This window comes from Antedon mediterranea, chromosome 4 (genome assembly GCF_964355755.1).
Source record: "Antedon mediterranea chromosome 4, ecAntMedi1.1, whole genome shotgun sequence".
Classification (NCBI taxonomy): domain Eukaryota; kingdom Metazoa; phylum Echinodermata; class Crinoidea; order Comatulida; family Antedonidae; genus Antedon; species Antedon mediterranea.
Window position 1 is genome coordinate 35,354,724 of NC_092673.1, and position 23,558 is coordinate 35,378,281.

The window sequence follows — 23,558 nt, forward strand, 5'->3', positions numbered from 1 at the left end:
GTAAAGTTATGATCTACTGTATGTATCGATGTAAATTGGGGGGGGGGGGGGGGGGGGGTTGGATAGGGGTTGATAGTTGCTTTTGCCTTTTTTTTACTTTTCTGTTAATTGTTATATTTTGTATTGTGAAGGATGCACCTTTGTGCTAAGTGTGCCACCGATCTAAAGGTGTAATTCCAAATAAATAAATAAATAAATAAACTTGCAGTTGTAGCCAACTTGTATATTTTAAGTGACCGCTGCACTTAGGATTTAGTAAGTTCAGCGGTCACTTAAAATGAAGAAACAAATAAAGTATGCTTTTAGAATATTTATCGCATAAATTATCAAATGCAGGCCTTGATGTTGTCCTTGCTTCTTCTGAATTGTATTGTATGTGGTGTGGTATATAAAACAAATATTGACTAGGACTTTTATTGTGATATGGTTCAAAATATAGCCCACAGTAATTTGGAGATATACTATAGTTTCCAGATCAGCTTGAGTTAGTCTTGTTATATTTGTATAATATCATTGTTTACTTTTACAATGTTAACATTTCCAGGTAGGATTAAAGTTTCTTTACACAAACACCACTTTTTATACTTGCATGATTTTGTTTTTCTATTGAATTGAATCTTTCATAGTTTGAGCATACGCAAAAAGTGATTCCTCCTTTCCCTACCTACCCTAAGTTTAATTCAATTCAATTCATTTATTTTCCAGAAGAGAGCCCTGTTCATGTCAGTTTATTACTAATTTGATACATTCATTACAGCCTATGAATATGAATTTGATGTAATAGTTGATTACATTAATATAATAGCTGGCAATTGTCATAAAATTACCAGAGCATGCATTTGGTAACAATAATGAGTGTACATTGTGTATAAATGACGACATACCTTTATGTTTACTACCATTGATCGATAATGAGTCTATAAAAATACTTCCTTGTCGAGTGTACTTCTGGCTGCTTTCCCTTGTAGTACTACATTAATGGTTGATTGCAGTATAGTTTCCTTTATTTGTTGATACATAGTTACATTTCCTGTTATATATAAATTTAAACTCTATATTATCATACACGTGACACTGACGTCACACTGACCTAGTACCAGCAATTTATTTTAACTTTTGTAAAATTAAATTTGATGCATGGATAATTTAATTTGGGTCATTCTAAAAATAGTATTTATTTGTAATATTATTTTACTCAATGAATTTTAGAATCAATTAAAAAATACTAATTTATGAAAAAAAAGCAATATAATGTATTATGCAATTACCATGTGCTTGGTCTTTTTCTCTACGGCAGGAGTAGATAAACACCACGGTACGTTCTGCTCAAAGAAAATGTTTCTTTTTTATGTTGAAATAATGATTATTATTAATCATCTTATAGTTTTTCAGAAAATCACTTGTACCAGAAAATATTTGTATTTAGTTATTCACTTTTTATTTATTTATTCTTTTTTATTTTCCCTTTTCATAGGTTTTCTTTTCTTGTTAAGCAGCATAGTCTCTAGAAAACATGGGATTCTTTGATATATTGGTAAGTAATGTAAAACAAAATATTAGTTAGTAGTGTTTAATTTGCTCAATTCTTGGTGGAAGAGGTGATGGTTGAGATTAGAGTGGATTTTTTCCCACACCTGTTCAACAGCATTATGTTTAAACATTATGTAATAATGTTAAAATAGAGGTGAGCCCTCTTTGAAATAAGCACTAATTGAGATATCTTGCATCATTTTGTGTTTAAAGGCTTGGTGTATAGCATTTTGATTGAAAACAGAAAATGTGCATATCCATTATCAACCTATGATAGAACCATGTTTTATTATAATAAATAATAATAATATCATCGATTTGTTGTGAAACCTGTACCATAATGCAGCTAGTAATCAGCGCAAAGTTGTGTCTTGACCTTACCAGGTACCCATTTGTACACTTAGGTGGAGAGAGGCAATCGTATTAGTAAAGTGTTTTTCTCAAAGATGCAAGCAATGTGACGAGCATTGGATTTGAACCCACAATCCAACGTCCAACACACTGCGCCACATGCTCTTATCAAATCTTAAAATACATTGACAGATTAACATGTGATGACCAAGAGAGCGAGGGAAGTTGAAAAGGAGCCGGGTATGTGTTTGTTGTATAAAAAACATACTCATGTTGAAAGTATATGTTTTTATTAATTCCACAGAGAAGAATTCAGCAAGGCATTGTCCATTGGGGGACAAGACTAGTAAATAAGTTTTTCAGTCCTCGTATAGAAGATGTAAGTAATTTTAATATGTCTGATAAAGGTTTTACACTTGTTTTGTGCATTCAGTATATTCACAGTCAAGTACAGTTACATAATTCTTCTTTTAAAGATGAATGGTTGCCCTCTAAAAAAATAATAATTTTTAACAATTTTTTGTTGAATATGCCATTCTCATCACATAATAGTTATTCATTCATTTATTTATTCATAGTCAAACACAGTAAAATATGTACATGGTTTGAAATTATTTTTGTTAAAAATTCACATAAAAATATAAAAATGAGTTAAAAGGTTAACATTTTGTAAAAATACAAATAAAACACATCATTTAAAATACAGATAAAATACATAGTTTAAAATACAAAATACAAGCAAGATTGGTGTGTGAAGAGTTACTCACTTTTACCAAAAATTTGATAAAAAAAAAACCTGAAAAAATGTAATTTAAAGCAAGAAATAGTCAATAGTCAATTGGGTTTTGGTTGAATTTAACTGCTTATTTTGTAATTTTATATTAAAGTGAGAATATTATTTTGTTTTGGTTTTTTTCTACGTAAGTATTAAAACTATAAATGGCCTATTTGAAGTTTTATTTTATTAATCTGGTCAGTAAATTGGTAAGAGTTTTGGTTCTGAGAGTCACATATTTATAGTAAAGCTTAAAAGTGAAATAACACTGAAAAATTCTTTTTCTTTTCTTTTTTTAGGACATAATACTAATAGACAAAATGCAAAATTTGAGTCTTCAAGATAACTGAAATATTTCCATCTTTAAGCACTACCAGCAACAGTTAAATAAATATGGATACATTCAGAAGATTTTAACTGTTTAGATAACAATTTTTCCAGAGAATATTTACTCTTTTGTTAACTAGTTAGTCTCACATCCACTGTATGGACACCAGATAGTCGGGACAGTAAACGCAAAAGGATGACAGTAAATAACAGAGCGAGTACAAATCAATTTCAAGAAACACGTGCCCATGTAAACACCATGAACACCTAATCATAACCTTAAAAGTGGCATCAACCAAAGACAGTCCATACAATGAACAGAACAGAGTATAGTGTACTTATACTAATATTTTGTATAAATTACTGTATCCTTCCATCTAAAGCATGGTTCACACTAGCGACGCAACGCAGCTACATATTGATGCAACAGTGCTGCAAATATCGCAGGTTTGATTTCACGCAGGCGGGGGAAAATACAATGAGTGGAAGGGCATTTTCTTACATTGCATAAGTTGTGTTACATTGCATCGCTACTGGAAACCAAGCTTAACCGTCTTGATGTGAAAGCTCATTACTTTATGTTTTAAAAATAAGGTGGAATGTCATAATATTTCGTATCAAATATGAAATATTTTTGCAATGACATTTCATTTTTCTTAAAAACATAAAGTGAGCTCAAAGAATTTTGTGTTATAGTATGTAGGCCTCATTAGAAATAATTATGTTAATATGACCTGTTTCTGTGATTGCCATTATAGTAAATTAATGTATGTTAAATCTTTTTGGTTCGAAAGGTTTTCATTAGTAATAAATATTCTTCCCTTTGCTGCTGTACTTTGAATTGTTTTGCTATATTGTGAATTCATAGAACAACTGAAGTCTTATGCTATCGGTCTCGAAAAATGAAACTTAAAATTCATGTTTATAACATGTTCTGAAACTAGGTATATTGAAAAGAACAGTAGTAAGAAAAAAAGTATGAAGCAATATTTTAGAAAAGTGATGGAGAAAGCTACAAAATTAACGGACGTTTCTCGTTTTCATTCGGAACCATGCTCCTGCAAAGTTTTGTATTTTGTGCGTCTGCTTAAACCATGAAAATAAATAGTTGCGTTTCCTGTGAATTGGAAGGATGAAATCACATGCTATTTATTGATTATTGGTTGAATATCTGAATTATTATTATTATTATTAGTCAAGTAAATTTCCGGAAATGAATGGTGGCAAATATGCACTGTTACCATTATTTAAGTTGCCAAAATGGAATTAATTAGAGACAAATTCAACCAACCAGGGAAAGTTATTTTACAACTCCCTGATCATGGCGTATTATCGGCTCTATCTCTCGTTCTCCCATTATTTTTACCCACATGAACATACAGAATAAACATAGAGAATCGGCAATAAGCATCATTACTGGAATCATGTAATTGGGAATCTCTGACTTCACACCATAGTTTGTGGTTGAAATTATTATTATTATTATTTTTATTTGGTTTTCTGTAATTCTACGTATTTTGTTTTCTCATTTAGTATAATCAGGGAGTTCAATTGTTGTAACTCCCTGGTATAATTATACGTTCAAGGGTCATTCTTCAGTAAGTGTCTAAAATCGTGTCCCGATACTTTGGTGGGATAGAGACTGAAAATTCATCATTAAAAAATAAAAATTCTTGACTTAAATCATAATCAACATTATTGTAAATACATGTATAATTAATTACATAAAACAAAGATAATTACATTGATATTGTTAATTTTTATAAAAATGTTTCAGGCAACCCCCTAAAATCCTATGTCCCGATCGTACATCTTCAATTTTATGATCGCTGTATATATTTGATAACAGGACTTTTGTTATCGAAAATATTGTAAAAAGTTAGTTAATCATGATTTCATGCGATTATATTCTTCGAAATACATCTCTACATACATTAAATCTCAAACTTTAAAGTTTTTGTTTGGAAAAAGCTTGTCCCGCAGTTTTGTGTCATTTCCATCACATAATTTAAATGTACCGTCTACAGTTTAACGGCGGGGAAAAAAGTTGACTGTGCGTTGTAAACATGCGAAGATATTGAAATAAAACTAGCCGCGCATAATTTCAATAAAAGAGGAAAAAAGCTAAAAAAAACGAGGTTTTAGAAAAATTACAGTTGCGTATCCGAACGGTATAGAACTCATTAAATAATTATAATTTCTGTTTTTTTTCAACTGGAAGTACAAGTTATTCACGGTATCTAGAAGTATGCAATCCGTCTCCGCTGTCAGACATGCCTACGATGTGATCCTAGGCTGTCCAATGCTAAATACATCATCTCCGTCACGGTCAGCTCCGTCACATTTCCCAATGTTTCGTTGTGACGGAGATGACGGCCCGTGACGGATATGACTTTTTGTTATTGCCAGGGCCTTTTTTTGTTGTACATTTTGTTTTGTATATCTTTATTATGTTATTACATTGTATATCTATGTGACTTTGGTCAATAAACATAATCAAATCATATCTTAAAGTCATCTCCGTCACATGATTTTTTAGGTTTGTCATATCCGTCACGGTTTCATCTCCGTCACATGGATATTTTATCCTTTTAAATCCTAAAATATTTAAGTAATGAACGCAATTATGTGGTATATTGAAATATAAACAATATTCTTCTACTATGTCAATGGATAGTAATATTAGTTCAACAGAATTTTGTAAAACATCAGTGACAGTCATACTACTATTTTCTGAAAATTATTATTTTTTGGAATAGTAAATGGTTTTGAACGTATAACATCATACTTATAAATGTTAAAACAATCATTTTTTGATTAATAGAGACAAAAATAATATATAGTATCAAAGAATTAATAATGGAAATAATTTTATAATTCCTGAACCGTTATTTTTTCTATCTTTGTATATTCCATAATTGTGACGGAAATGACAGTAACATAGAACCATGTATTTATAAATACGAATAAAATACGAAATATATAATAAAGATTGCGCCAAACATACGCTTGCAATGTAATACATGTTCATTTATCTGAATAAACTTTTAAAATTAAAAAAATGCAAATTTTAAAATCGATTTTTTATAAACCTGAAATTAGACACTTACTGAAGAATGACCCTCAAATAGTTTTCATTCATCATTGATGCACTCATCTTATTTATTCTTTCCACACATTTTGGAAATTGAAAACATTTCTCTTGTGTGTTTAACATACGTTAATAGAATGAATATGTGTAAGTAATCATGCCGCCCATTTTGTGTCTTGTCAATACTCCATGGTCCAATCCACAAACCAGAAGTAAACAAACATTACGTAATCAAACAGCGCCCTCATATTTAAACTTTTTTTATACACATTCATGAATAATATGATGCCGAATACTCACTAATAATTATAAATACCAAAAATATCGTTGTGCATAATAATAAATTATATGTTATGTTATTGACATTTATTATGCTATTCTTTTGGAAATAATTAGGAAATTTATATTACCACATACAAAATAAAAAAAGGTCTGGCGACCAAATTTGTCAACAAATAAATTGGAATTTGTTGTCTACACAAAATCACAAAGTCACGTGAGTGCTATGGGTTTTTCAGAAGTTTAATTCCCAGGTTCAACGAAACAACCTGGAAGAATTGTATTGAAAAATCTGTCATATAAAGTCACAAATCAGTATCAAAGGTTTGAAATGTTTAGTGGAGGAGCCGATGATGAAGATGGATCAGAATTTGGCTCAACAATGTCTTCTGGGTGAGTATCAAAACTAGTTTAGGCCTAGGCCTAGGCCTACTAGCCTAGGCTCTAGCCTAATGATAATGTAGTAGTAGTAGAGAGTAGGCCGAGCTCTATAGAGAAGGGCCAAAATACTACTAGGCCTAGGCCTAGTAAAAGTAGGCTAGGCCTAGACCTTACGTTGCGGGGGTATGCGTTATATGGAAGACTCGGAGGACCTAGCCTAGCTAGTACTGTATATAGCCTTTTTACAATATTGAGTCCGTCCTGTGTGTGGAAGGAGGAAGAAAGAAAATATTTTAAATAAAAAATTATTATTAATTTAATGATTTGATAAAATATTTTAAATATAGCCTAGCTAGCTAGGTACTAGGAGCCTGAATGTATCTGTTTTTTATCTGGCCTGACTGAACACACCTTTTTACACTACATACAGGCCTCGGCCTCGATAGTATTATTATTATTGTATAGCGCACATTTATACAACATTTAATTATAATCAGCGGCGCTTCACATCAATTAGTATCGTAACATTGTTTGAAATATAGTGCTTTTAAATGTTTTTTAAACTGATTATAGTCATCTAAGTGTTTAATGTGACTTGGTAATCTGTTCCAAATTTTGGGTCCTGCTACGGCGAACGAACGGTCAGCAAATGTCTTTCGTTTAGTTCGTGGGATTGTCCGGTTACAATTGCTGGTGCTTGAACGATTACTGCGAGATAAGAAATCCATCAAATATAATCAAAATGTTCAGTAATGTACAGCTAACTCTTATAAAAACTTTAACAAGACAACCAAGGTTGACATAGTATTTATTTTAGATGCTATTAAATATTTCTGTTAGTAATTTTTATATTTTTTCTTTTAAAAAATGTCATCTGTTTTCATATAAATTGTAACTTTTCTTTTATTACTTGATGTAAACGTCGTTTGATTTTGTCTGTTTTGTTTTAATGGAAATTACAATCATCACTAAGATCTTTAGACTAAATCATGCAAGTGGTCAATATTGTTGGTCTCATTGCACTACCTAGTTTTAAATCATTATTTGTGGTTATTAAATTAGCTGAATCTATCAATAATGATGAGGTTTACATAGTAGCCCTATTTTTAAAATGTTTTTAATGACTCTTTTTGTACTGCCATGGATTTAAGTAATTGTACAGGTTAAGGTGGCTAGAGACATACAAAGTCTTAAAATGGTTTAACAAGTTTATCGCAAAATCAAAAATTTATGTTGGACAAGTAACCCATCCTAATAACATGAAAACTAATACAAGATGTGAGGTATATTAAAGTAAACTTCCTGCAAAAGATCTATTCCCATTTGTGGCTCAGACATTTAAATAAACTGTTATTTTATATAGTATTAGTATACTGTATTTTAATTATCATAATATATTGTAAATGATATGAATTTTAAACTTTCTATTTGTTATTTTAACTTTCTTAAATTTAATTATCTTGTTTTCTTGCATCATTTTAACATTTTATAGAATTTGCATATTACTTTAATGTATTATCTCAAAGTAGCAATAATGTTGTTTTCTATGTACAGTATGGTTTATCTTGTTTGCTGCCCTCTAAACTCAGTTGTTCTCATTCATATCCTAGTTTACTTATTTATAGTGAATGTACAAACTGCAAACCATTTATACAATATAATCATATATAAAAATTTTTTCTTCAATTCAACCAGTATTAAAGGTAGATTTGTAGTCACATAAAACAATTTTAATATTTTTACATTTGTGATCCGACACAATTTGCGACCCCATTTAAAAAATATAAAACATTATTTACAGAACAGGGCTTTTCAAAGTAATTTATTTTGATTTTTTAATTATTTAAAGTGATAATTGTTTACAATTTTTTTTATTGAGTATGTCATTTTATTGTCACAAATATTGGATTGGAAAAAGAAATTATTTAACCTGAATCATCATTACTTTGTCTTTTTATAAGTGAAATCATTATTAGTATTATTTTGTATTCCTACTGAAGTGATATAACAATATTAAAACTTCAAAATGGCCCTATTCGGTCAGATTTTATTAATCTTCATGTTTCAAGTTTTGGGGGACAATTCATCTTTAAATATCCAATTATTGTACAGTAAATTGACACTAAACTTTAGTACAAAAAAAAATTTGAAAATGATGACGTGAATATCAACCAGTATCCTGTTAGATATAATATTTCCTCGTTAGATTGTTAGTCACATGACCTACGTTAGCATAGACATATGACTCGGATAGTCCAGACTGTTTTTTTGTACAATACCTGGTGATCTTTTAGATATTACTTTTGGATTCATTTACAATCACGGTAAAAATGTAAGTAAATATTTCATATTATTTCAGTTAAACTTTGAATGTCTTATAACATTTAAATTTTGATATTTAGATTACTTTGAAACTATTATATTTCGTTTTTCATAAGGACTGAAAATGAAATGACGAGAATTATTTTTTTAAATTCGATTTTAAACCCAATAACTTTACGGGACACAAGAAAAATAATTAGGCAGAAAGAATGTAATTTAAGCTTAATTAGACTAGGCTATGAATGAGGTAGGTGCCACCCGGAGAGGTAGAAATTCTCATATAACTTTTCTAGACCAGTTTTTTCTGGGGAATCCAAATATATTGGGTAAACGGGCTGTAACCTGAGAACTTTCGCGTGAGGGCGCTTTTTTCAAAATGGCTGCCAGTTACAGTAGACTATGATATCTTGGCAACCACTGGTCATAGAGAGTTGATTTTGGTGTCAAATTGTTTGGAATGTACATGTTCCTATTTGATGTAATAGAACATTTTGTCAGAAAATGGCCGGAAATACCTCTATTGACCTTTGACCCAATATCTAACAGATATCATATCTCCGTAACTACTGGACACAGAAAGTTGTAATTGGTGTCAAACTCTCCAGAATATAGATGTTTATATTCAAACTAATAGAACATTATCTGTAAAAATGACCGGAAATAACGTTACTGACCTTTGACCCAAAATGCAAGACATTTCTCCTATCTGATCACGTTAATCCTGTCAATTAATTCATTTTGTGCCAATTGGAGGTTGACATTCTCATATTATTTTCTTGACCAGTTTTTCATGTGCAATCCGAGTAATATGAGATAAATAAGCCATAACAAGGCCAAGAATTTAATTCTTTTACTACATACATGCTTCCCTTTAGTGTTTCAGTCTGTATGTCGTGTATTAATCTTCAAGATCGCTCACATCACTGCAATCTGAAAAGTCTTCATATTCATTATGTGTAAACAGTTCCTGGACATCAGTGGGCATCACTGTCTCAATCCATTTAGGCTCCATTTGTTCGTTCCATCCATTGTGTGTACTGTTGTTGACAAAATCATTGACGTCGGCTGATTGCCATTCTTTAGTAATGAAGTTTGCTCTAAGTATATGAAACTCAAGGGTCTGCTGACATAGTGGCAGTAATGATATATCTGTAATCTTGTTGTGTCTGGAAAACTTTCTGTTGAAGATATCATATCTTGCTTGATTTACACTTTTCCCCTTCACTCCATACAATGGTGAAACATACTCTTCAAGTTCCTCATACAACTCTTTTGATGGAACATCTGACACTCCAAGGTTGCAGAATGTGTCAACACATTTTGCTTTGGATTCCAGAAGCTTCCAGCAGGTACGTTTTCCTTTCCGAACGAAAGCGGAGTTATACTCGTTACATGTGAAAGCATGGAATCCAATAAGGGATGATTTCTGCGCTTTTGTTAAATCAATGTCACTCAATTTCAGTACATTTCGGTATTTCCCAGTGTTTGTATCAATAATTACCCTCTGCCCATCACCCTATGAAATGAGATAGTGAAATGACTGGAATGTCAAAGTCTCCAGAATGGGAACGAATTATTACTACGCCTTGATTGTTATTTGTTAAAGCATGCTTTGCATGCAGGATGACTTTCGTGTCGGCTTCTTCTTGGCTACTATTAAGCTCCGGAACCAATACAACATCTCAGTTAGTAACGTAGATGCATTCTTTGTACGATGAAAAGTAGATAACATCACTCCTCGTATCTGTTAGAATGCTTTCTTTCTTTGACACTAGTACACAGCGAATAAGCTCAATCAATCTGGTCTTGTTTTTGCCGTTGGCAAGGAAATTGTTAAAATCACGGGGCAACTTTGATATTTTTGAGCTTACAATTACTTTTGGTGCAATACCGCGTCTGTTTCTCGCAGTGCTCGACCAGGATCCATAACATCATCTCACTTTATTTTCGAATAGTGGGAAGAAACTCGAAATCAAGGCAAATGGGAAAGTAAGAGTAATATAAGCTAATCGGGATGTTTTAGGAAAGCTTCTTACCACCTCAACAAAGCATGGTAGAATAATTGACTTTAAGAAAGCCTTTGAGTATCCATTTACCCCTGTCCGCTAAGCCTTGCTAATGCAGATGGGACAAGACGAACAACTCAGAAAAGTGTCCTAATGGAAATTCTCATCGAAAGTTCAACAGATGTTATAGATCCTGGTCGGGCACTGCCAGCAAAGGCTACTGTCATTGCCTATGTTGTTGACTTGATGGCATTAATCAGAACATTTACATCTTACCCTGATACGTACGAGGATCTTGTAGCAAAGGTTTTCAACAGCATCCCTAAAGGATACAAGCGTGTTGATATTGTTACCGATGCATACCTGCCAAAAAGCATTAAGTCTGTTGAGAGAAACATACGCGGTATTGCACCAAAAGTAATTGTAAGCTCAATAATATCAAAGTTGGCCCGTGATTTCAACAATTTCCTTGCCAACGGCGAGAACAAGACCAAATTGATTGAGCTTATTCGCTGTGTACTAGTGTCAAAGAAAGAAAGCATTCTAACAGATATGAGGAATGATGTTATCTACTTTTCATCGTACAAAGAATACATCTACGTTACTAACTGAGATGTTGTATTGGTTCCGGAGCTTAATAGTAGCCGGAAGAAGAAGCCTACACGAAAGTCATCCTGCATGCAAAGCATGCTTTAACAGATAACAATCAAGGCGTAGCAATAATTCGTTCCCATTCTGGAGACATTGATATTCCAGTCATTGCACTATCTCATTTCATAGATATTGGGCAGAGGGTAATTATTGATACAAACACTGGGAAATACCGAAAGGTACTGAAATTGAGTGACATTGATTTAACAAAAGCGCAGAAATCATCCCTTATTGGATTCCATGCTTTCACAGGTAACGATTATAACTCCGCTTTCTTTCGGAAAGGAAAACGTACCTGCTGGAAGCTTCTGGAATCAAAAGCAAAATTTGTTGACACATTCTGCAACCTTGGAGTCTCAGATGTTCCATCAAAAGAGTTGTATGAGGAATTTGAAGAGTATGTTTCACTATTGTATGGAGTGAAGGGGAAAAGTGTAAATCAAGCAAGATATGATATCTTCAACAGAAAGTTTTCCAGACACAATAAGATTACAGATATATAATTACTGCCACTATGTCAGCAGACCCTTGAGTTTCATATACTTAGAGCACACTTCATTACTAAAGAATGGCAATCAGCAGACGTCAATGATTTTGTCAACAACAGTACACACAATGGATGGAACGAACAAATGGAGCCTAAATGGATTGAGACAGTGATGCCCACTGTTGTCCAGGAACTGTTTACACATAATGAATATGAAGACTTTTCAGATTGCAGTGATGTGAGCGATCTTGAAGTTAATACACGACATACAGTTTGAAACACTAAAGGGAAGCATGTATATGTAGTAAAAGAATTAAATTCTTGGCCTTGTTATGGCTTATTTATCTCATATATTCGGATTGCACATGAAAAACTGGTCCAGAAAATAATATGAGAATGTCAACCTCCAATTGGCACAAAATGAATTAATTGACAAGATTAACGTGATCAGATGGGAGAAATGTCTTGCATTTTGGGTCAAAGGTCAGTAACGTTATTTCCGGTCATTTTTACAGATAATGTTCTATTAGTCTGAATATAAAGATCTATATTCTGGAGAGTTTGACACCAATTACAACTTTCTGTGTCGAGTAGTTACGGAGATATGATATCTGTTAGATATTGGGTCAAAGGTCAATAGAGGTATTTCCGGCCATTTTCTGACAAAATGTTCTATTACATCAAATAGGAACATGTACATTCCGAACAATTTGACACCAAAATCACCTCTCTATGACCAGTGGTTGCCAAGATATCATAGTCTACTGTAACTGGCAGCCATTTTTAAAAAAGCGCCCTCACGCGAAAGTTCTCAGGTTACAGCCCGTTTACCCAATATATTTGGATTCCCCAGAAAAAACTGGTCTAGAAAAGTCACATGAGAATTTCTACCTCTCCGGGTGGCACCTACCTCATTCATAGCCTAGTCTAAATGTAAAATGACAGACTCACTTACATTTATTGGTGGCAAGACACTATTAATGGCCGGCCCTTTACACCGCTGCCAAAAATGTGAATATGATCCGGATTTATGTAATCCGAGGCGTATCTGGGACATAGAAATGCGGAAATGTAGACTGATGTAAGGGACGCATTAGGCATGATAGTAGAGTATACAGTCCGACTTTATCAGATAGACGGTCTTACTAAAGTCATCCCTTAATAGACGATTGCTATAAAACAGTCTCAGCTAAGACAGCGTACAGTAACAAATTGGGGGCGTAATCTACGCGTAAAATACCAAATAAGGTAATGTTCGTCACGCTTGTTCAATTCACAATCATAACAGTACGTACATTTCTATGCAAGAAAATCTATTCTAGGGCTATATAAGAATAAACCGTTATTATTTGATTTAACACTTAAAACTCGTTCAATTGGTTATCTTTCACAATCAATAATATTATTAATACAACAAAAAGAGAAGTTTACCGTAATACTGTTTTAAGACTCCTTCGAGTAGGCTTTCATTTTTAAAACCGCTTTACAGGTAGCAATGGTTTATAATAAAGACTACATGTTACGTCACGAATTATAGCCGGCTTAGCTAAGACTGTTTACAAACCGCTTATAACAATCTGCCCCTGGCCTTTCCACAAGACAAGACTATTTTAAAAATAAATAAATGTAGCATTAACATAACAATATACAATATATAAATTGTTTATTGTACTGTGTCTGTCACGCTCTGTTGTTATTAGGGCAGATAATGTGAAAGTATTCATGGTACTTTCTTACTCATTGCTGCTGTAAATGGCAGAGGATACACTTCATTAAAGCTTATTACTTGTAACTTCCTCAGGGTTTTAAGATATTTCCAAAATCAGACCCTCTTAGCCTCGTCCATGGGTACATTAAGACATGGTGAAAATAGTAACCTTAAATAAAGGAACAGCGAAGTAAATTAGGCCATCTTAGCCTCGTCCATGGGCATTACAGTAAGACATGGTGAACATAATAACTTAACTTAATACCACAAGGAACTATGAAATAGACCCTCTTAGCCTTGTTAACATACTAATCTTTACCATAAGGAACTGCAAAATAAATAGCCCCGTCCATGGGCACATTAAGACATGCTGAACGTGCTTAATTTTATCACAAGGAATTGCGAAAAAATGAGACCTTCTTAGCCTCGTCCATGGGCACATTATGACATTATGAACATACGAACCTTTATCATAAGGAATTGCGAAAAAATGAGACCTTCTTAGCCTCGTCCATGGGCACATTATGACATTATGAACATACGAACCTTTATCATAAGGAATTGCGAAAAAATGAGACCTTCTTAGCCTCATCCATGGGCACATTATGACATTATGAACATACGAACCTTTATCATAAGGAATTTCGAAAAAATGAGACCTTCTTAGCCTCATTCATGGGCACACTACAACATAATATTAGTGGGCATACCAACCTTTATCACAAGAAATGGCGAAATAAATCAAGCCATCTTAGCCTTGTCCATGGGCACATTAATAATAATATAATAGTATAACCTTTACCACAAAGAACTGCAACATTGTAGGGCTTTTCTTCTGATCATCCCTCAAAACATTTTTGCTTGTAAAAGATATAAAAGTTTACAAAATTCTTTTTAAAGTGTAGCAAATACATATTACTTATTACTGTACATATTACTTATTACTGTACATATTACTTATTACTGTACATATTACTTATTACTGTACATATTACTTATTACTGTACATATTACTTATTACTGTACATATTACTTATTACTGTACATATTACTTATTACTGTACATATTACTTATTACTGTACATATTACTTATTACTGTATATATTACTTATTACTGTACATATTATTATTAAATGAGGAAAATTAAACTATAGAAGAGTATAGAAGATCCCCTGTTTCACAATAACATGTTTTCCTCCCAGAATGCAGCAGACTCCATGATGAGAAAAAGCCACTGACATTTATTTCAATAAATTATAAAAACATAAGTCAATTAAAATACAGAACTAGAATCTAACTAATTAATATTAATAAGTTTACTAGCCCTCTGCTTAATTTGCATATTCAAATTAGTAATTTTGATGTAGATTATATCAAACTGATTCATTTGCATATTCAAATTAGTAATTTTGATGTAGATTTTATCAAACTGATTCATTTGCATATTCAAATTATTTCTAGATTATATCTAACCTCATGTGTATCATCAGGAACTGCTATTTTCTTTTTCAGATATTTTGTGGGATGGTTGATAGGTTTAACTTAGTTTCTAACAAAATGACGTCAAACAGTTAGGTAGTTTCCGGCGTATCGTTACGTTCAATTGCACTGTCAAGTCGTTAGAGCTGTTATAATTTTTAAGTTTCTCTAATTGAAATAGTAGTTTTTTTTCCATTGTATGGACGTGTAACATTTTTAGCGCAACTGATTTCCGTATACTTAGTGGAAATAAGAGCTTTTTATAAAACAATGTCGGTGCTGACTGCCAGTCGACCCATTTCAATCAAACGCTCGACATCTCAATGTAGCAGTATGACTTCTTGTAGTCTTCCGACTTCTCGTAGTCTTCCGGATTCTCCTACTAAGATGGACGTTATTGTGAATGGCAATGCAGATTTAGTAGAATCCAAGGATCTTTCTGTTGAACAGAATGAAATTAATGAAGTTGTAAACAACAAGAATAATGAAGAGAAGAATGAAGACGGCAAGATGAAGAAAAGAGAAAGACGATCAGTTCGGTAAGGTAGAAATGGATGCGTTAAAAAGTACCACTTTCATTTGGAAATTTTTATTCTCAATAGTTGATAATCTAGTTATTAGTTTGAATAGGAACCATAGTTTTCTCCCGTGCCCATAATAAATAAAAACGTCTGGATTTAGTCGTTTCAGTGGGATTTATCATCAGGATCGTAATTTTGAGATAATCATATTTTTTTCTTGATCCCGACAGGCCGGCACGCTTTTTACCGTAAATTCTGGATGAGCGGGATTTTTTTCGGGAACTTGTCGCAATGATGTGATTTATTATTATGATTGGGGCAGTTGTACTTCCTATTTTGCCTCTAATGTTTTATGAATGCAACATTTACTATCCTTTAATGTCAAAATGTCATTCTAACTTAATTCTATTGAGCACTTTGTTGAGTCCTGAAGATTTCTCCTTATAGATGTTCTACCATATTCCAATGGGATTGAATAAAAAAAACCTTCATAGATGGTTATTTAAGAGTTTTTAACTTGTTGAAGTTTATAAATTTGTGCGTGAATGTTTTACAGTACAGTAGTAAACCTTCAATTTCACTTTTACCTTCGTGATTCAAATAAATTGAGATGATCTTGCAATAGATACAGCTGTATGATATTATTTAATAATGAGATTGAAAAGATTAACAATGTACAAAGGATAATTGGTTATTCTCTTATAGCCTTGGATTAAAATAAAATGTTACAATGTGTATATCACTGCACAAAAATCACCTTGCCGCATACAACTTTTTTAATGACCATGTGAGTGTTTCGGTGGACACTGTCGAGTCTAAATATATTTCTAAAAAACGCACGCAGATAGAGATAATTGAGAATTGTTTCATGTGGTATTATTGGAGTACAATGCTTGCAGTTTTTTAAGTGATTCCTAAATTTTATCAAATGCTTATTTCAACTATACTACTTCTTTTAGGGAAGAAGACAATTGTAGAATCTTTGATGTTATTCCTAAATGGGCCTTTCATGTTTGTTAGTAATTCTTTTCTTCCTCAGTTTTGGACAGTGGAGCAACACTACACATGCACAATTCAGTCAAGAGTGTATACAAGTTAAAGGGATATTACTTTAATATCTTTTTTATATTTAACATACAGTATGAACGCACTTTCGCATCTGTTCTGTTTCAGATTTCAGGTCTGCTTTCAGTTTTGGAAGTACTTTATCTACGCTGGTCATGGTTGGCTGATCATTAATGTTCTGTTATGCTGCCATGTTATAGAAACCATCTATTTGGTAATTTAACAACAAAAAACACTTCGACCATTTCCGAATAAGTTTTCCGTAGACTAAATTTGATCATTTTTTTTCAATTTTTTTTTTGTAAAATTTATTTACGCCCGTATTCTTAAACCGGACTTTAGTCGTAGTTCGAGCTAAAACTAAAAAAATGACGTCATTTTAATTCATAAACCGAACTTCAACTAAATCACCGACTAAATCAGGCCAACCTCGACTAAATCGAGACGGATTTTGATCGATTTTTTTAGTCCTGGAGGGGGCAGGCTAAATGGTCGACTAAATGGTTTTTAAACGATGTTTATAAAAAACGTAACAGTCATTGAGTTGTTATATTGGCCAGATATTGAAGAATGAAATATCTATATTCATATTAGCTTAATTAAATATACATTGGTATAAGTTATAATAATGAAAATCAACTTTATTTACAACTGTATACAAATTACATTATTTTCTTCGCGCAAGTCCGACTTGAGCTACGTCACGCCATAGCGACAATGGGAGATGCGGCAATTCACCACGCGATGGAATGTTTAGGGGGCCTATCGCTTTCTTGTCACGCTATGAAGTGTGTGGTTCGTCGCGATCATACTTTGTTGGGGGCCTAGAAAATATAAAAGTTACCGTACCGCCATGGTTCCTAAATATATTTTGAAGATTTTATTTGTTGTTAATCAAATATACTTCACTGTTAAATTAATACTGATATTGTTCTAATAATTAACGATTAAAATTATTTTTCATGTATATAGTCCTGATGCGTAAAAAGTGTTGTAAGAAATGGAAAGTGATAATATATCAATGCGCAAAATTTCGTCTGCTCCTCAAATACTCTCTTGTCATTGGCCAATGTATAGCCTTTGTTACCCAGACGTGTGCAACTCGACTAAAAGCTCGACTTCATTAAGTCGAACTGCAAACTTCGACTACTTCGTTTTTGAATCGAATTTGAAGTAATAGCTCGAACTACGACTTTTTCAAGTCGAACTTTAATGTTTAAAAAGGGGGATAATGTCCTTAAAACGCGTTGGGCCTTGGACCTCACCCTTGAGGCTATGTTCCATCTGACCTGCAAGATTATTAGTTTGTTACAACAGGTCCACTGGCGTATACACTGTCTGAGAAAAATCAACCTTGCTCACCATATCAGAAAACTACACCAATCAGGTAGTTGAAACATTCGCAATAATGTTAATAACATTCTTCCTGTTCCGTTTATTAAGAATGTATGTCACACGTGTCATCGCTGATGTATTTTATCATGTTTGATAGATGTTATATTAGGTGTACTGCCTGTACCGCAATTTCAATTAAACTCAATTATTAATTTGTAGTTGTTCTTGTAGGTTTTGTCACGCTTGGTTTGTTTAGTTTTTTAACCAAGATTTGATTGATCAGCTGAATTGCGGATTAAAATTCAAATTTAGGCTACTTTATTTTTTCAAATAAATTGTATGTTATGCCTATGTCAATTTCAACAAATTTCTTGCCCAGGTTACCTGGATAAACCAAGCTATTAATGCAAAAGGATAAGTTTTTTATTACTCCCCTACAATAATGGACCTCTCCACCAACCATGTCCTGACGTGTGTATGCTCCAACATACCACCACCATAATCATTTTGTTTAGTTGACAGCAGCACTCATATGATATGCCAACACCATTGTTGGTTTGCATAAAAATCGGGCAAGTAACAACTACAGATCCTACTAAATTTAACTAGAGTAGCAACCCCTATTAAGGGGACACCTTAGGGAGTCGACCTAACAAAGTGTCCCATTGATTGGCCGTGTTAAAGATATTTTCCCTTGTTTATTTCGTGACAAATTTTCTTTTTAATAGAGGTGTCCCCTGAATAGGGGTTCCACTGTAGCTTTGTTTCAACGTAGTTGCAGCAAAATAGTGGTACTATTCACAAACAAAGTAAAGTTTCTGCCACTTGAGGTGCAAGTTGAGATAGGTGATGGCCTAGATTCAATGTGGTACTATTCACAAACAAAGTAAAGTTTCTGCCACTTGAGGTGCAAGTTGAGATAGGTGATGGCCTAGATTCAATGTGGTACTATTCACAAACAAAGTAAAGTGTGCCACTTGAGGTGCAAGTTGAGATAGGTGATGGCCTAGATTCAATGTGGTACTATTCACAAACAAAGTAAAGTTTCTGCCACTTGAGGTGCAAGTTGAGATAGGTGATGGCCTAGATTCAATGTGGTACTATTCACAAACAAAGTAAAGTGTGCCACTTGAGGTGCAAGTTGAGATAGGTGATGGCCTAGATTCAATGTGGTACTATTCACAAACAAAGTAAAGTGTGCCACTTGAGGTGCAAGTTGAGATAGGTGATGGCCTAGATTCAATGTGGTACTATTCACAAACAAAGTAAAGTGTGCCACTTGAGGTGCAAGTTGAGATAGGTGATGGCCTAGATTCAATGTGGTACTATTCACAAACAAAGTAAAGTGTGCCACTTGAGGTGCAAGTTGAGATAGGTGATGGCCTAGATTCAATGTGGTACTATTCACAAACAAAGTAAAGTTTCTGCCACTTGAGGTGCAAGTTGAGATAGGTGATGGCCTAGATTCAATGTGGTACTATTCACAAACAAAGTAAAGTGTGCCACTTGAGGTGCAAGTTGAGATAGGTGATGGCCTAGATTCAATGTGGTACTATTCACAAACAAAGTAAAGTGTGCCACTTGAGGTGCAAGTTGAGATAGGTGATGGCCTAGATTCAATGTGGTACTATTCACAAACAAAGTAAAGTGTGCCACTTGAGGTGCAAGTTGAGATAGGTGATGGCCTAGATTCAATGTGGTACTATTCACAAACAAAGTAAAGTGTGCCACTTGAGGTGCAAGTTGAGATAGGTGATGGCCTAGATTCAATGTGGTACTATTCACAAACAAAGTAAAGTTTCTGCCACTTGAGGTGCAAGTTGAGATAGGTGATGGCCTAGATTCAATGTGGTACTATTCACAAACAAAGTAAAGTGTGCCACTTGAGGTGCAAGTTGAGATAGGTGATGGCCTAGATTCAATGTGGTACTATTCACAAACAAAGTAAAGTGTGCCACTTGAGGTGCAAGTTGAGATAGGTGATGGCCTAGATTCAATGTGGTACTATTCACAAACAAAGTAAAGTGTGCCACTTGAGGTGCAAGTTGAGATAGGTGATGGCCTAGATTCAATGTGGTACTATTCACAAACAAAGTAAAGTGTGCCACTTGAGGTGCAAGTTGAGATAGGTGATGGCCTAGATTCAATGTGGTACTATTCACAAACAAAGTAAAGTGTGCCACTTGAGGTGCAAGTTGAGATAGGTGATGGCCTAGATTCAATGTGGTACTATTCACAAACAAAGTAAAGTGTGCCACTTGAGGTGCAAGTTGAGATAGGTGATGGCCTAGATTCAATGTGGTACTATTCACAAACAAAGTAAAGTGTGCCACTTGAGGTGCAAGTTGAGATAGGTGATGGCCTAGATTCAATGTGGTACTATTCACAAACAAAGTAAAGTGTGCCACTTGAGGTGCAAGTTGAGATAGGTGATGGCCTAGATTCAATGTGGTACTATTCACAAACAAAGTAAAGTTTCTGCCACTTGAGGTGCAAGTTGAGATAGGTGATGGCCTAGATTCAATGTGGTACTATTCACAAACAAAGTAAAGTGTGCCACTTGAGGTGCAAGTTGAGATAGGTGATGGCCTAGATTCAATGTGGTACTATTCACAAACAAAGTAAAGTGTGCCACTTGAGGTGCAAGTTGAGATAGGTGATGGCCTAGATTCAATGTGGTACTATTCACAAACAAAGTAAAGTGTGCCACTTGAGGTGCAAGTTGAGATAGGTGATGGCCTAGATTCAATGTGGTACTATTCACAAACAAAGTAAAGTGTGCCACTTGAGGTGCAAGTTGAGATAGGTGATGGCCTAGATTCAATGTGGTACTATTCACAAACAAAGTAAAGTGTGCCACTTGAGGTGCAAGTTGAGATAGGTGATGGCCTAGATTCAATGTGGTACTATTCACAAACAAAGTAAAGTATTGATGTATTGGAACTGCTTTAAAAGGAGATAACCTAGATTTATGTACTTTTTTCTATTAATGTATACATTAATAGCACAACTTGATAGCCTGGAGATATAGTTGTATGCACAACAGAGTTTGGCTTGTCACCAAATTACACATTATTAACACAAAAATACACCAGATAGTGTCAGGTATTAAAACAATGGTTTACCGTCAAGTGGGAAGTTTAACAAGGGCGGGTGGAAAAGTTTTGCTTTTTAAATGTTTTTTTTTAATAGATTTTTGAATAATTTGTTTTCTTAAATTTTCCAACACAGGGAAGAAGTGAAGAAAGTTTTAAATTATTAAAATGCATGATATATGCACGTGGTAACTTTATTTGACAAAAAAATGAAATGTGCCCAAATATGGTAGTAATATGACATCACCACAGTGTAGACAGAGCTTTAGGACATTGTACTGTACTACATCTACCAACCATAGGTCAAACAAGTTTCATTAACTTTGTTCCGTAAATGTAACAAGGCCAGGTTTGAAGACAGGAAAAGGATGTCCATTATTATCAAATTAAAATTCTAAAAATAATGGTAGAAATTGCTTATTATCTGAGATTAATGTTTTATCTTAATTATAACTACTTAGTATTATTACCTTTGAAACTAAAAATAAATCTATTGTTTCATAATCATCATTTAATTATTGTTTTAATTATTTTCAGATACTGATTATGTGATAGCTTTGTAAAATGCTGATTTATTTATTAATTGGATATGATTTTAATTATTATCATGATTAGTGTTTAATTTATTTGTTCCATTGTTATGTATTATGATTTGCTATTGTTATTTCATAATCAAAAACAATGTTACCATAGAAACCCTCTGGAACACATTAAGATGACAATGTTACCATACAGTGTAAACCCTCTGGAACACATTAAGATGACAATGTTACCATAGAGAGTGTAAACCCTCTGGAACACATTAAGATGACAATGTTACCATACAGAGTGTAAACCCTCTTGAACACATTAAGATGACAATGTTACCATACAGAGTGTAAACCCTCTTGAACACATTAAGATGGTAAACCCTCTGGAACACATTAAGATGACACTTTTCCATAACAAACAAGGAGGAATATGTGTTTCAACACTACAGCCATCCATTATTCAAGGAATCACCTCCATTAAGGGTACACTTTGTTTGGTCTCAAAATTGTCCCTAATAGAGGTTCCACTGCATGTAAAAGGCAGATCTGATTGGTGACATACAGTATATGGAAAATTCATATATGGGCACATCACAGTCACAGTAAAGTTTTATAGTGTAGACAGAGCTTTAGATTGTGCAATCATGTTGGATCTATTTTTAAAGTGAACTGAGCATTGCAAAGTAGAAAATACTGTATTAAATTGGATGAACAAACCGGTATAAGTTTTAAAAAGCATTATAATTTGGAAATTCAGAGAGTTATTTCTTTGTTATATTGTTTTTTTATAGTTTTTTTTGTTTTTATTTCAACTTTAATTATAGAGGTACGTCCAGGGTATAAAATACATAGAAAAGATAAATTACAATACATTATTTAAACATGTAAATAGCATACATATTTTATAATTCAATGGTTTTTACAGTAACGTAAATCTTAGTATGAATGCACTTTTTATGAATCGGGAATAGTTTTAATATGCTTTTCATATTTTTGATTGAATACATATTAATTAATTTTTTTTAATAGGTCTAAACTTGGTTCATTGTTTGGTATGGATCGAGCCAATACACAAGATGGTAATCAGTCGCTACAGTATATTGCGCCTAAGCAGCCTAAGAAAGGAAAGTCAGCTAAATGTAAGTTATTCATGGTAATCAGTCGTTACAGTATATTGCGCCTAAGCAGCCTAAGAAAGGAAAGTCAGCTAAATGTAAGTTATTCATGGTAATCAGTCGTTACAGTATATTGCGCCTAAGCAGCCTAAGAAAGGAAAGTCAGCTAAATGTAAGTTATTAATGTTAGAACTAGAACGCACATGTGAGACACCTCTATTCAGGAGACGTCACACGCCTATTAAGCGGACACTTAGTTAGGTCCGGAAGGTGTCCCTTTAGTAGACATTCTACTGTATACAAGGGATCATGTCAAACTATTCTACTGCAGATACTGCAGTATCTTTTTTTTCACTGATTTTAGTTTGTTCAGTGTCTTTTTTTGTGACTTTTTGAGGTTTTCATTGCAATAAACAGTGTATATGATTACCCTAAACAAGTTTGCTAAAATAAGCATTGAATCAGGTTAAAGAGTAAACAACATATAGTTTACTGCAGTAACTGCAGTA

The 23,558-nt window shown here is 33.4% G+C and overlaps 1 protein-coding gene and 1 long non-coding RNA gene across 7 annotated transcripts in view; both read left to right on the forward strand.

Moving 5' to 3' along the window:
- The window catches only part of LOC140047426 (FK506-binding protein 15-like), an 85,283-nt gene that overhangs the window by 3,693 nt on the left and 58,032 nt on the right, over nucleotides 1-23,558 (forward strand). For 4 of the 5 annotated variants that reach the window (XM_072092450.1, XM_072092452.1, XM_072092453.1 and 1 more), the window contains exons 1-2: nucleotides 6,601-6,746; nucleotides 22,964-23,073. In XM_072092450.1, coding sequence (XP_071948551.1) covers nucleotides 6,685-6,746; nucleotides 22,964-23,073 — 172 coding nt within the window. In that variant the 5' untranslated portion in view covers nucleotides 6,601-6,684. Of the gene's footprint in view, nucleotides 1-6,600; nucleotides 6,747-22,963; nucleotides 23,074-23,558 lie in introns of those variants that run through there. The other variant, XM_072092454.1, reaches the window with a different exon arrangement.
- LOC140046470 (uncharacterized) lies at nucleotides 77-3,828 on the forward strand. Of its 2 annotated transcripts, XR_011844793.1 has the most exons (4): nucleotides 77-1,315; nucleotides 1,475-1,534; nucleotides 2,186-2,260; nucleotides 2,956-3,828. It is a non-coding gene; the product is annotated as an uncharacterized lncRNA (long non-coding RNA). The 2 variants fall into 2 exon arrangements; XR_011844792.1 differs by having other exon boundaries at nucleotides 80-1,534.